Raw genomic sequence first — 13747 nt, 5'->3', positions numbered from 1 at the left:
TAGTAGGTGGCAGGGGGATTGCTGTGATCAGAGGTCTTGTGAGCTTACATAGTGAGGCCCATCCTCAACAGAAGAAGGGCAGGGATGGGACATGGCATAGATGAGTCCAGGTGGAAGACCACTTTTGGTCAGACAGACAGATAATGAGCAGACAAGCCCAAATTATGAGCTTGTTACTTGCAGTGAGGCCACCTAGAAAGCAGGCCGCAGTGGGTGCCCTACCATAGAGGCAGCATGGTTCCTTTGAAGAAGGAGTGTTCATATGTCTGCCTGCCAAGCTTGATTTTCTCTTTGGAAACCTGGCTTAACACTCTGGAAATCTGTCCAGCCTCATGGCCCTTAGAAATGCAACCTTGGTACCCTGGGACACTTCCCCAAACATACCTGAGGGTGAACATCTGACTGAAAGGGGAGCAAACTCTCAGGTTAGGCTGAACCAACTCACCCATCACTTATCTGTCAATAGTGTTTTGAGGTCCATGTCAGGTGCTGGGAAAGAGTGATGGACAAGGCAGAAAAGACCTCTCCATACTTACTACAGGAGATGGGCCTCTCCTTTATTATTGCCTTCTTTAACAAAGTCCCTCCCAAGCTGGACGGCCTAGAAACATTCAGAGTCATCTCCTGCCACCAGCTGTGAGTCAGGTAGAAGCCCTCAGACCCTGAAATCTGAGCCACCAACAGGCCAGAGTGAGGTGAGCACAAGGAGGATCTGAAGAGCAGGGCCTGAGCCCCTGGCTCTTCATCTGCGAGCTGTGCACTGCGAGTGCACATGTGAGCACAGGTGGGTGACAGCTGACGGGATAAAAGCTGGGCTTCCACCACACCTGCCTGGGGACAGCTCTCTTAACCCTCATGGGTGCAGTCACCATGGGAGGCTCAGCACTCTGCTGTCCCAGGCATCAAGTGTGTGGGTAGAATGGTCATGCAGTGCAGGCATAGGCTGTCAGGTAGGCCTGAGTTGGAATCCCAGCTCCACTACTCATCAGCTGTTTCACTGTGGGCAAGTCACTTTCCCTCTCTGAGGCCCACTTCTTCACCTGAGGGGACAGTAATATAGTACCACCTCAGAAGGTTATGCGGGGAGTGAGATGATGATGCTTGGTGCTCAGCCAATGTTGGCTGCAGTAAGCTCTTGACAAAAGCTAGCTATTGTGGCTCTTGTTACTGATCTGGGTCTGTACCCCGTGTCTGCCTCTGTTAGCATCAGGGTACGTGTGTGAGCACCCAGCATACTTCTAAAGCATCTCCTAGGTGACCACCAGAAGGTCTGGGCAGGGCCTTGGCTAGACTCAGCACCTGAGGAGGCCAGTTCCCCAGCTGTCATTCCTCTCTGTATACCAGGAAAACCTGGAACCCTAACCACTGCTTTGACCTGGGACAACATAGGAGCTGTTATGGGGTAGGCCCCCGCCCAGCCACATGGGTCAGGGTTATGTCTCACCTCATACTCCTGGGAGAACTTGAGGCCATCATTGGCTTTGAGGCGTTCAATGTTGTCTGCCAGATCGGTGATGGGTATGGGTGGGTGGTCTCGCATACCTGGGGAGGCAGGGCACACACAGGCAGTTAACATGAGGCTCGAGCAGGATGGTGGAGACAGCCCTGATGCATGTATGTGCACACGTGAACACTGGGACCATGGAGCACTTGGCACTGGTGGCATGGAGACGGCAGCACATGCGGCAACAGGGATGGAGGAGCACACAGTGGCCAGAGGGTGGAGAGGACAGAGGGGGAAGTACATATGCTGTGAACACGTGGAAGCATGTCAGGTGACACTGTGCTGAGTGGGGGCACCAGGGCTCTGCCTGGCAGGTCTGCTCAAGAGGAACGGGAGGCTTCCTCCCTCCTGGGCTCATATTAGAAGCCCAGGTTGGCGGCAGCTGATAGGTGGAAGCTGGGTTCCCACCACACCTGCCTGGGGACTGCCCTCCTGCCCCTCACTGGCGCCGGTCACTACAAGAGACTGGGTGACACTGTTGTCCCAGACACAGAGTGTGTGGATGGAGTGTTCGTGAAGTACAGACAATGGCAGAGAGACCCAGAAGGAATACACAGAGAGAAACTGAGATGAGGAGGAAGATGGAGAGAGAGAGACAAGGATACAGGAGGGAGAGGCACCCTGAGAGCTATCAGACTGAGAAAGAAGGCAGAAAAGAGAAGTGGAGGTCACGAGGTGGGAAGAGAGGAAGGGGGCGAAGGAAAGAGATGAGGAGACGCCCAGGAGGGGAGAGAAGAGAGGAAAGGAGAGAAATGAACAAGGAAGGTAGGAGGTGATGGGGTGAGAAAAGTAGAGAAATGGAAACGACACCAAAGCCAAAGTTTCCCGGAGCGTGGGAACTTTGGAAACTAACTTGAAATATTCGGGCAACTGGGGGCACTGGAACCTGCAGAGAAAACAAACCAAAAGAAAAAAACACAATGGGGCGAGAGAAGAGAGCCCGTTAACCTGTTAACCTGTTCTGGTCACATGGCTATGAGCTCAGACACAGTGTGGGTGGGGCAGGAAGGTCAGAGCAGTGAGGAGCAGGGGGCCATGGGATAAAACCCACCACAGGCCTCTGGTCTCCCAGTAACGCAGACAGATGTCCCACCTCTAGATGTGAGTGTTCACAAACCCCATGGGTTGGTGGCCTTTCAGGGTTCTTTTTATGACCAACTATTAAGTTCAAACCAACCGTATTCCTTCAGGTATCAAAATTTGGCCTTTGGGGTAGAGGGTGTATCTCAACAGGAGTGTGTCTTCTCGAGTGCCTGCCCATGTCTCCTTCACGTGCAGTGGCCTCTGAAGAGTTTCTCTGCAACCCCCCCCCCACTTCTCCTCAATCTGTGGAAACATTTCTGCCCCAGTGCTGGGTTGCCACACTCCTGCCAAGGCACTGGTCCTCCCTTGAGTCTCCCACTCTGCTAAATAAATTGCTTAGTCCCTTCCTGCCATGCACAGTTCTCTGTGGCACTTGAGAGATACCTGCTCTTCATGTCACCCCCACCCTCCTCCTGATTACTCTTCAACCATCCTCCTTGACACTGTGCCACTCTCCCTCCCTGGCTCCCTCTCCTTCCTGCCTGCTCCCGGGAAGAGCCTTCTGTTTGGGGGCTTTGGCTGCTGCATGCTCCTCAGCACTTGCCACACTGGTAGTTTCAGCCCTGAGGCTAGAGCAGAGGTCCAAACCCTGCAGGCCCACTGCTACCTGCAGTCACAGAGCCATCCTTATATCCCCCATGTGCACTCAAGCCCGAGTCCTGCTGCCCTCATCTCCTTCATTCTTCCTGAGTCCGTCCCTTCCCTCCATCCCCACTGATGCCTTCTACCCACTCAGCAGCCTAGTCTCTCTGCTCCACTTTCTCCCCCTTTAATCAATCCCTTCTCACATAGCAGTCACAGTGCTATTTCTACAGCACAATTCTGACCCTGTTAAAAACCTTTAGTGCTTCCCTGGGACCCTCAAGATGAAGTCCCAAGTTCCTCAGCCTGCTGTCCAAGTGCCTCTGCAAGGGGACCTCTGGCCTGAACTTCTACTCACCTGTTGGTCAACTCCAATATTGGAGAAACACTCAAGTAGCTCATGTGTGCAATGTCTCCACTCAAAGGAGCTCCTCCCACCCTTTCCCCTAAACAATGCCCTCATGGCTTGGTACCTCTTGCCAAGCAAGTCCTCTGCCCTGCAGTACTACTGTCCTGGTACTTGTATTCCTCACAGATCAAATCTTGCTGGCCTGCTAGGGTTGCCTGGCTTGCTCAATGTCAGAACACATGCCCTTGAACTCAGTCACCATGTTGTAAGGAAGCCCAGGTCACATGAAGAGGCCATGCCTGGATGTCCAGCTGATTGTCCCAGCTAGGCTCACAGCTGATCTGTCAATCACTAGGCACCTCAATGAGCCATCTTTACAATCCAACAGCTAGGAAACTTTTCCCTTAAGAGGCCAGACAGCAAATATTTTAGGTTTTGCTTCCACTATCTACTACATCTACTGATGTCTGTTTTTCGAGTGCAGACAGACCCAGAAATGAATGGGTGTGACTGCATTCCAGGAAAACTTTATTTATAAGACCAGGTAGTGGGACGAATTTGGCCATGGGCCATAGTTTGCCAACCCCTGCTTTAAATGATTCAAGCTCCCAGCCTTCAAAGTCTTCCGGCTGAGGGCCCAAACATTCTAGAATAGAGACGCTGCCCCTGCTGTGCCCTGTCTGAATTCCTGACTCATAGAAACTGTGAGAGATAATACATAATTATTGTTGTTTTAAGCCACTAAGTTCTGGGTTAATTTGATATGCAGTAATAACTGGCTCATATATACACAAACCCTGTGTGCATTAGTTCACTCATTTGTTCTGTTGTTGTGTGCTCATTTCACAGGCATTCAACAAGAACCCATTGTATACTGAATGCAAGGATGGGGGATGAAAAAGACATGGTATCTGGTGCCGCAGAACTCAAAGGTTGTGGCTGAGGGAATTCCAGCAGAGGAGATCCCCAGCCATGAGTGGGGCACCCTCCCAAGAGGTGAGGTCTGTGCTGTGTGGCTCAGAGAAAAAGGAGTGATGTTTCAGGTAGAAGAATCAGCCAGATAGCATGAGAGTGGCTGGGGAGGAAGGGCAGGCAGTGAGCCTTGAGCTGCAGTCCCTGTCCTTGTATAGTAGACCTGGAGCTGGCCTGAAGGAAAGGTCAGGTATGACACCTCATTTCTCTTCCAGTTTCTTATGGGGCATTGCTCACTGCTAACATGCCCCTCTGTGTGGAGGGTCAGAGGATGGGTGCAGAGACTGGCCACCCTGTGACTGGGATGTGGGGTCTAGGGAGCTCCTTAGTCCACATTCAGAGGCCTTGACCAAAGACCCGCTGGGACTGATGAACAGCTTTGCTGCCCTGAGGAGGATCCTGGGCCCTGAGCACCTGTCCAGATATTGGATATGGGACTTTTCTGTCACTTCAGTCCAAAGAGAACAAAACTGGGGTCCTTCAGTGACCTAAGGAACAGAACCTGCAGCCTGCTTAATCTAGGCTGGCAGGCAAGCAGGCTGGGGAAGCTGCCCTACCTGGGGTCTGGTAGTTGAGTCTTCGCATCTCCACAGGGTCAGAGGAGTGGGCCAGGAGGGAGTCCTTCAGCCCAATTGATTGCTCATCCTTTGATGATGGGGAGTGGGTCCTTTTCCTAAAAAGGCAGAGGGATGTCAACCATGTCAAGGTCCAGGTCAAGGCCAGCCAGCTGCAATGGAGCCCCCATGTTCAAAGTTCTACCCATCCACTGCCCCACCTCATACTAGGGTCCTCTGAGCATGGAGGAACCAAGGGCAGAGCAGCCTCAACATGAAGGAACACAGAGTAGGGATGGGGTAGGGAGACAGCAGGAGTGTGGAGTAGACAGAGCAGGTAGTGCAGCAAGGAAGGAAAGGGTCACAGAGGCTGTTGGCTCCTTTGGACAGAAGGCAGGTCACTGCTGGGCAGTGGCTGCTATCCCCAAGACGACCACAGCTGAGGCAGCAGAAGCCACCAGGAAGAAACATGCAAATGACATATAAAATACACAAACATCACAGGGGACTGGGCCCCAGCTGTCTGGCTCTCCAGATATCAGGGTAAATGCCCAGAGCAGCAGGGGAGGGACGGGAAAGGTGTCATCTAGCCAGGTAGAGTCCTGGCCCACTGGCTTCCACTTTCCCATCCACAAGGACAGGGTCAGACTATAGGATCCAGCTGCTGAGAAACACCCTGGGGCCCCTTGCAGTCTGCACATGTGTACTGGGGGAGCTGCCGAGTGTACTGCGGTGTGTGTGCATCCGGACACCGTTCCCTGCTGCTCTGCACAGTGGAGCAAGACAGTCTCTTGCAGCACTGAAGTAACTTCTCCAAAAACTGGGAGCCTGGGGAAGGTTCTGGTGAGCTCTGAGGACTCAGGGGAAGCAATGAAGCTGCATCGTGCATGTGCCCTGCGGGGAGGAGCATCCTCTGTGGAGGGTATGGAGTCGAAAGGGCAAGATAGCAACAAGGCCTGCCCCTTATGCCAATGAGGATTCGTTCTGAACCGGGGAGCCTGTTGTGTTGACTGGACAGTTTGCTGCTTAAAGCACCAGGTCAAGAGGCTTCTGGTCAGAACACCGTCCCTCCCTGCTGGCCTGACATGTACACAGGGATAAGAAGTAGAAGGGAGGCGTGTGAAGGGAGAAGGAACAACTCCTACCTTTCTTGTTTACTAGGTCCCGAAAGACAGGCAAGGACAGAAGAAAGGAATGATCATTGTTTCTGCCAAGCACTCAGCCCTTACACGACCGGGGGACGCTGTGGGATCCTTATCCCATGTGACATTCACAGGGAGGGGGCTCTCTTTTGCATAGACACCATGATCCAAATGGGAGTGGGAAGGATGAGTGGGTATAGGAGGTACTCCTCAAGGCCCACCCATAGGTGTGAGCTCTCCAGAAGGGGCACTGGTTCAGGTAGGGGAGAGATGGGGCAGGAGACAGGCACTCCTCCATGGAGATGCGCCAGACACACAGACCAGCACACATTCTTCTGCCAGGTGCTCTCAGACGTGCTTATGTGCTCTGCCCAGGGCCAAGGATTGGAGGCTCAACACATTGTACCACAGGCCTAGAATGTGTCCAATGGAGCATTCTGGGGCAGAGGCATGGCTGTGTAGGGAAAGGATGGGGTGCCAGAGAAGGCCCCCTCGGTACCAGCACCTTGAAGTGAGTCTTCAAGGACGAGGAAGCAGCGGGGTGCAGAAGGGAGAGCTGCAGAGTGGAGAAGGGCTCAGACTCCACTGTCCTGGGAACTGCATTAGTTAGGTGTGATGATGTCAAGAGTGGAGGCAGGGACCAGATTAGCCAGGTATTCAACTGTTAGACGGAAGACGCTGGGCTTTATCTTTGAAGCCACCAAAAGGTTTTAAACTGAGAGTGACAACATTAAATCTCCGTTGCAGCTCAGTGGTAGAGCGATTGCCTAGCATGTCTGAGGCCCTGGATTCCCTCCCCAGCACAGCAAAAAAAATTGTGAAGTTAAATCTCTGGAAAAACCTCGGAGACTTGGAAGTAGACAGAAGGGAAAACTTCAGGGGCAGGTGGCTGCAACTATCCAGAAGAGAGGACTGAGTGTTAAAGACAGAGGCCAATATAGTTTTGGCACAGTGGGCCTTCAGTTAATATTTGCTAAGGGAAAATCTGTGGGGATGTGTTCCTGCACCTCGGTCTTGACCTCTCTGGGCCTAAATAGGAGAGCATGGCTGGTAAACCACGTAGGAAGAGTGGCAGGAAGTGCTGAAACTAGGGGACCAGGAAATCTTGGTGTCTGGAAGAGGAGACAGACTCACTCACACTCAGACAGAGACAGACAGATAGATGCCCAGGGATGTACACGAAACAGCTCTCTTGAGATCCTCAGCCCCTCTTCACACTCAGGCTGACAGGCACACAGAGGCTCCCCACCAGACAGGTGCATACAAGCAGCCGCAGGTGCACACACACACAGATGCTGCTGCCCATCCTGGTTTCCCACTGTGCCTGGGGGGCCAGAGGCCAGATTGGGATGGCTGCACTTACTCCAATGCACTGTACTCAGAAAGGGCCTTCGAGGTGAGGGGCAGGCACTGTCCCCAGGGTCCCTGAGCGCAGCACTCACCTCTTGAACAGGAGGATGGCGATGACAATGAGTATGATGAGGATGACTGCCAGGACGGGGCCTGTCACCCACAGCATCTCGGGCTCCTCCTGCTGCTGAGCTGGTGTCACCTGTACCACGATCTCATCCGAGTAGGGGCTGGAGGCATAGCGCTTCTGTGGCGCAGCAGAGGAACAGCACAGGCGGTGAGCTCAGCCCATCAAACCCACCCTCTGCCCATCAAACCTGCAGAGAAGGTGCTTGGGGCTGGGTTACACTGGGCTGGCCCTGGCCTGGTTTTCTAAACCCTAAGAGGTTGACCTGAGGCTGGGCAGCAGGATAGGGTTCCTGGGCCAAATCGGGTCTGGCCTTTTGGGTCTTGCCACCTAGTGTTCTGGGAAACTTAGTACACATCTTAGGTCTCAGGGGCCACCTAGACCTGGGGTCTCTTCATGTTTGAGACTGGCCTAGTCTTGGGTCAGGTCTGGGGTCTTGGGTGCTGAGAGCCAAGCTGGCTCAGGCAGACCTGATCCACAGGTTCCTTCAGGGAGGCAAGCACGAAGCACTGGTAACTCAGGTCTGGAGACAGGGGTCGGTTGTAGAAGCCTCGGTAGCTCTTCTTGTCCCCCAGGGTAAAAGTCTCGGGGAGCACATCCATCTGAGCAGCTACATACGGCTTTAGCCGCTCTGTCTGTCTCCGCCGCCGCCGCCGCCGCTCCTCACCACCCTGCTCAATAGCTTCCAGAAGCTGGCAAAACAGAGCACAGAGTCACACGGGGTCTTTAAGCATGCTGTTCCTGGGGCCATGGCCTGGCCACTGCAGGTACATAATAATGCCAGATACCACAATGATACCCCTCCCGCCAGCCCATGAGAAGCCTTATGGGAATCTCATCCTAACCAGAGAGACAGTTTCCAAATAAGCTGTAAGGAGAGAATAGAAGACTTCACGTGTCCCAGGAAAACAAGCTTAAGGCTCATTCCAACCTCTCCATGGTCTCCATATATGTAGGATTCTCGAAAGTCTACAGAGCTCAGACTATAGCTATGGAAACATCCCCGCTGTTACCCACCACAGGGGATTCTCCCCAAACACTTCCTAGGCATTCTCCACAGTCTTCCAGGAGTCTCTGAATACTCTCAGGGGCTTTCCTGTAGAGTCCCTCTCTCTAGGGAGAAGACAGGCTGCCAGCCAGAGCAGTCACAAGAGTGATTTCAATTGGGGTAGGGGACCCAAGAGAGTCCACTAGGATACACTCAGGGCAAGGTGGCTACTGCCAAACTGCATGGGGTATCATTAGTGCTAGTCCCCTCCCCCAGGCACCTCATCCAGCTCCAGCTCCTCAGGTGTGTTCCATCTTGGTGTGAGCATGTTTCCACCCACACGGTCAATGGGCACCACCACGATGTAGAACCACCTGCGTGGGCAGAGCAGGAATCAGTACAGCCATCAACAGCAGCCTGCATCCATGCCCTACTCCTGCCACCAGCCCCTGCATACTTGACCAGTGAGGGGTCCTCCACTTGAGGCATAGAGAGGGTAAAGCGGCCATCCTCTATGTAGGCAGAAGCAGGCAGCGGTTTGTGTGGCAGGAGATCAGGAGCCGTGCGGATGGACACCAGGTGCTGCAGGCCTCCCGCACTACTGCCACGGTTCATCAGCACAAATGAGTACTCTGTGTTAGGCTGCAGGTCTGCGATCAGCTTCCGCATCGAGTGCCCATCCACCTCCACACTTTGTCCATTGTACAGAATCTGCAGGAGATGAGAGGGGGAGCTTGGCAGTGCCTGAGTGAGGTTCCTACCATGCGCCTACAAGGCACAGGATGTGAACCAGACCCAGTTCAGACACATGCACACGTGGACTGGGAATTGGAATGAATGATAGCACACAGAAGGCCTGTGTGGGGTGGTCTGGCTGATTGTGGCCCTTACCCACCTTAAAGGGCACAGCAGACTTGTAGGAGTCAGGGACCTCCCAGCTGAGCAGCACAGATGTCTTCATTGCAGCTGCCACACGGAAGTTCTTAGCAAACACTGTGGAGGCACAAGGAGGAAGTCAGCTCTTGCTGGCTATCTGGAGTGGGGTGAATGAGCCAGAGGATGAGACATTATTGGGAAATAGGGGTTTAGGAACAGCTTCAGAGAACCAAGCACCGCCATTCCCAGCCAGCTTCAAATGGCACAGTTCAACTCCCAGCCCAAGCTCTTCCACAGTGAGCACTGAACAGGGTAGCGGATGCTACAGCACCAATTGCCAGAAATCTCCAGAAGAGCATGGGTAAAAGCTTGAACTCACAGACACCAAGTTAGAGGCCAGGTGTCAGTGGATAATGGTCGTGAGAAGCACATGGCCATACCAGGGCACGGTGGAGCATGTTCACTAGGTCAGTGGGTTTTAGAGATTAGTGCTATAAACCAAAGATCAGTAGGCTGTACACCAAAGAATGGTGATGGAATCAAAGAGATCAGTGGGTCAAAGTCACAAGAAATTGAAAGGTCACGCAGCAGGTCAGTAGGTCAAGGACAGCAGAAGTCAGGGGTCTCACACCCAAAAACATGGTGCCTGTTCACTAGAGATTAGTAGTCACGGTCATGAGAAATTGAGGGGTCACACAGCAGAGGCTGATGGATCACAGTTGCCAGAGGTCAGTGGGTCAAGAGAGCAGAGGTCCCCAGGCGTAGCCACATTTGGGCAGGCATTGCCATGCCCACAGCACACACCTTGCTCCACAGGCATGGTCCGGGACTGGATACTGGGGCTGAGTGGACCGGCGCCTTTGCTGGTACGTGCACGGACCTTGATGTCATAAGTGGTGTCCGGCTTGAGGCCAGACAGAGTAAGATGTGTGTCAGCAGAGATGTTCTGCAGCTCCTGCTGGCTATTGATGTCACGGTACACCACAGTGTAGTTGGTGATGCGCCCATTCCTCTCTGCTAGCACTGGTGGGTCCCAGGCCAATTCGGTGGTAGTCGTGGTCAGTCCTGTCACTCGTAGGTTTTGGGGAAAGCCACTAGGCACGTCCTCAGGGGTTGTAATCTCCTTCTCGAACTCCTCGCCTGGGCCGGCCCGGTTCTTGGCAGCAAGCCGGAAGATGTAGGTGGCCCCCTTGTGCAGACCGGTGACTGTAAAGTGCTGATCATCTTTGCCAAAATCTATGGTGTTAGGCCGCGCCTCATCGGCCCGGCGGTATTGCAACCGGTAGCCCAGCAGCTCACCAGGCAGCTCCTTGGGTGGGTGCCACTGAAGTAGCGCCGTGTTCATGGCTGTGGTGCTGACCATCATGGTGGGTCGGCCTGGGACTAAACAACCACGCACTGGGCTCTGGTGCTGCCCTCTCCAATGCCCACCCTCAGCTCTGCCCCTGACCCCTCACTCACCTGCCCCAGTGGTTGTAACAATTTTGGGCTTGCTTCGGGCACCATCCCCCTTGGTGGTGTAGGCAGCGACAGTAATGGAGTAGGTAGTCTCTGGGGTGAGGCTGCTGATGGTAGTTTCCTGAGGGAGGAGGAGGGCCGTTCCCATCAGAAGAGGTCAGACTGTGTCAGCTACCTCAGGACCCTAGCCTGCAGGGAGGCCCCAGGCACACAGGGCCAGAGGTCCTGGGAGGTTAGGCTGTGAAATGCTGGACTGCCGAGGTAGGGCAGCCAGGTAGAATGAGGGCCGAGAGGATCCCACCCATTCCAGGAGCCACAGGCCTGGGACAGACTGATCATTCTTCCTTTCAGACAAGAACAAAGGGCCATGCTGTTTCCTCAACTCTGTCATGCTGTAAATGGCACCTCAAGAGGGCCCTGCACACATTCTCACAGGGCAGAACCTCACACATACCCAGCACCTGCATGGCTACTGGCACTCACATGCAGAGACTACAGCTCTGCCTGCACACACCTGCGGACATTAAGAACACACACACACACACACACATACACACACACACACACACACACACACCAGGGTGGAGGGGCCCCACCCTACTAGTCAGGATCACAGCTCACCACCCCTGGGCCACTGACTCTGTGAACAACCATTCCCTGCAACACCCTACACCTGAGGGAGTAAGGAAAGACAAGAAGAAGACAAGGAGCTCCCTACACCTGGGGGACTCGCTTCCCATGTTCCCACTGATTCCTAAGAAGTCAGCCAGGGCATGTCTTCCCACCTTGGAAGATCCTACCCATACACCCATTTCCAGCAAAGACATCGTTTCTGGACATGCGGAGAAATAGCACAGGGGGACCAAGCCACGCCACACAGGGAGAAGAGTGGGAAGAAGAGAGGGGACCACCGTGCAGTGGGAATAGGGCTGCCACCACCAACCCTGGTGTCCCTCCAGCTCTGAGCCTCAGGTGGAGTCATGGCAACTACCAACAGCCCCTCACAGGCCTCTTCCTGCCCCAGCTGGAGGGTCTCCCAGGGCTGGGGCTCCAGCAGCACCAATGCCCGACCCAGCTCCCTAGACTCTTGTCCCAGCCTGCGCCCTAAGCAGGTGATTTTTCACTCAGGATTAATAAGGCCTAACGATCAGGATTGGATTTAACTCCATCCCTGTCTGGACAGAGCAGGGGCCAGGCCCTGGTCGATCATGAACATTGGCTTCAAATTGCTGCTCGACAGGCGAGAAGTAAGGATTAGAGGAAACGCCAATCGCTGCTCAGCTTGGTGCTCGTATCTAAACGCCAATTTTCTCCAGATGTGGTTGGTGCCCTGTGGATCTTGGCAACACAGGCTGGGAGGAGAGAAGGGAGAGGGGGAGTGTCCCATGAGCCCAGCCTGACCCAGTCTTGCCCACGCTCGCACACCTGTTACTTACATAGTCCTCGGACTCCTCTGGCCGCCACTGACCGTGGGAGAGGGAGAAAAAGGGAGACAGGATGGTGAAGGATTCTGGCCTGGAGAGGTCCTGGCCCATGGAGGACAGATAGAGGCCTTGGACCTCTGAAGTGCCCATAGGAGTAGCAGCCCAGGACAAATTCCCATCCAAAAGATTCAAGTCCCTGCCTCACTGAACGCAGACAAGGGCTGGGAATCCTGGAGGGCAGATAGCCTGAAGCGGTGGAGGAGCTGAAACTTAGGGTCAGAGAACTCTAGGTAGAGACCCTCTGCAGCAGAGGCTATGGGTGTGGGGTGGGTTTGAGAGCACAGGCAGAGAGTAGGGAAAAGACTGACGGGTGAGTTGGATGACCACACAGCTTGGTAGTTCCAGTCTACATGTGTCTTGGTATGATTAATCAAGGCCTCTTTCCACTCTCAAAGTTGGAACAACAAATTATAGCCACCTGAGTATAAGGAACATCCCAGAACATAAGAGATGCATGGTGGCTGGGGTGGGTCAAGGGGCAGATTAGCTAGCAAGATTATGAAAGTCATGAGTGTTCAGCTTAGAGCCTGGGCACTGCCCACAGGCACCGGAGCCCCTGACACACCTGCTCCCTTCTGTGGGTGCCTGAGCGTTGAGCTAGGAAGGCCAGCCAGTTTCTAGGGCTGGCAGTGTTGCGATTTCTTATTAAATTTCTTAGTAAATCCTTTAGTCCGTTGGTGCATGTAGGTGGTTTAGAGGGGTACTGAGAGTCTGTGATTCTGGAGGGCCAAGGGCGGGCCAATAAAGCATGGCACAGGAAGATGATTTACAGTACCTCCCAGCTACAGAAGCCATGGGGCCCCCCAGCCTGGCCACCCTCACAGAGCTGACCTACACTCCTCCTGTGCTGGCAAGCTCTACTGCAAAGTCTTTGGAACACAGTATGGGAAGATGCTTGATAGGTTCCTAACAGTTAAGGCCACTCTGCAGGGTGGGGCTGGGCTCTGTTCCCATTTCCTTGTTGCAGGGAGGCCTGAGCTGTCTAGGCCAGGCCTGCACATGGCGTTCTCACACGTCAGAGGCAGAGTGAGGGGAAAGCGAAGGAGAGGGTCAAATAAAATGGAGTCAGAGACAAGGCAGGGAACAGAGAAGTGGCAGGAGGAGAAAGGGAGAGAGGAGAGGGAAGAGGCTGGGCTGGAAAAACCAGAGCAGTGAGGACAGAGACCATGAAAAAGGGACAAAAGAAGACAATGAGATGGAGTCAGAAACCATCAGAAATAGCAACAAGCCTGGGGCTGGGGGCTGCAGTTCAGTGGCAGAGCACTAGCCTAGCATTTG

The 13747-nt window shown here is 53.9% G+C and overlaps 1 protein-coding gene across 15 annotated transcripts in view; it reads right to left on the bottom strand.

Moving 5' to 3' along the window:
• Positions 1–13747, bottom strand: part of Ptprf (protein tyrosine phosphatase receptor type F) — an 83635-nt gene that overhangs the window by 8054 nt on the left and 61834 nt on the right. For 4 of the 15 annotated variants that reach the window (XM_078026097.1, XM_078026105.1, XM_078026099.1 and 1 more), the window contains 11 exons: positions 12422–12448; positions 10989–11106; positions 10332–10910; positions 9547–9644; positions 9109–9362; positions 8932–9025; positions 8134–8355; positions 7629–7783; positions 5048–5163; positions 2358–2390; positions 1445–1542 (listed from right to left, as the gene is read on the bottom strand). In XM_078026097.1, the coding sequence (XP_077882223.1) occupies positions 1445–1542; positions 2358–2390; positions 5048–5163; positions 7629–7783; positions 8134–8355; positions 8932–9025; positions 9109–9362; positions 9547–9644; positions 10332–10910; positions 10989–11106; positions 12422–12448 (1794 nt within the window). The remainder of the gene's footprint in view (positions 1–1444; positions 1543–2357; positions 2391–5047; positions 5164–7628; positions 7784–8133; positions 8356–8931; positions 9026–9108; positions 9363–9546; positions 9645–10331; positions 10911–10988; positions 11107–12421; positions 12449–13747) is intronic. The other 11 variants (XM_078026106.1, XM_078026109.1, XM_078026110.1 and 8 more) reach the window with 6 other exon arrangements.

This window comes from Ictidomys tridecemlineatus, chromosome 11, assembly GCF_052094955.1.
Source record: "Ictidomys tridecemlineatus isolate mIctTri1 chromosome 11, mIctTri1.hap1, whole genome shotgun sequence".
In the NCBI taxonomy this organism is placed as follows: Eukaryota; Metazoa; Chordata; class Mammalia; order Rodentia; family Sciuridae; genus Ictidomys; species Ictidomys tridecemlineatus.
This window is presented reverse-complemented; position numbering and strand designations above follow the sequence as displayed.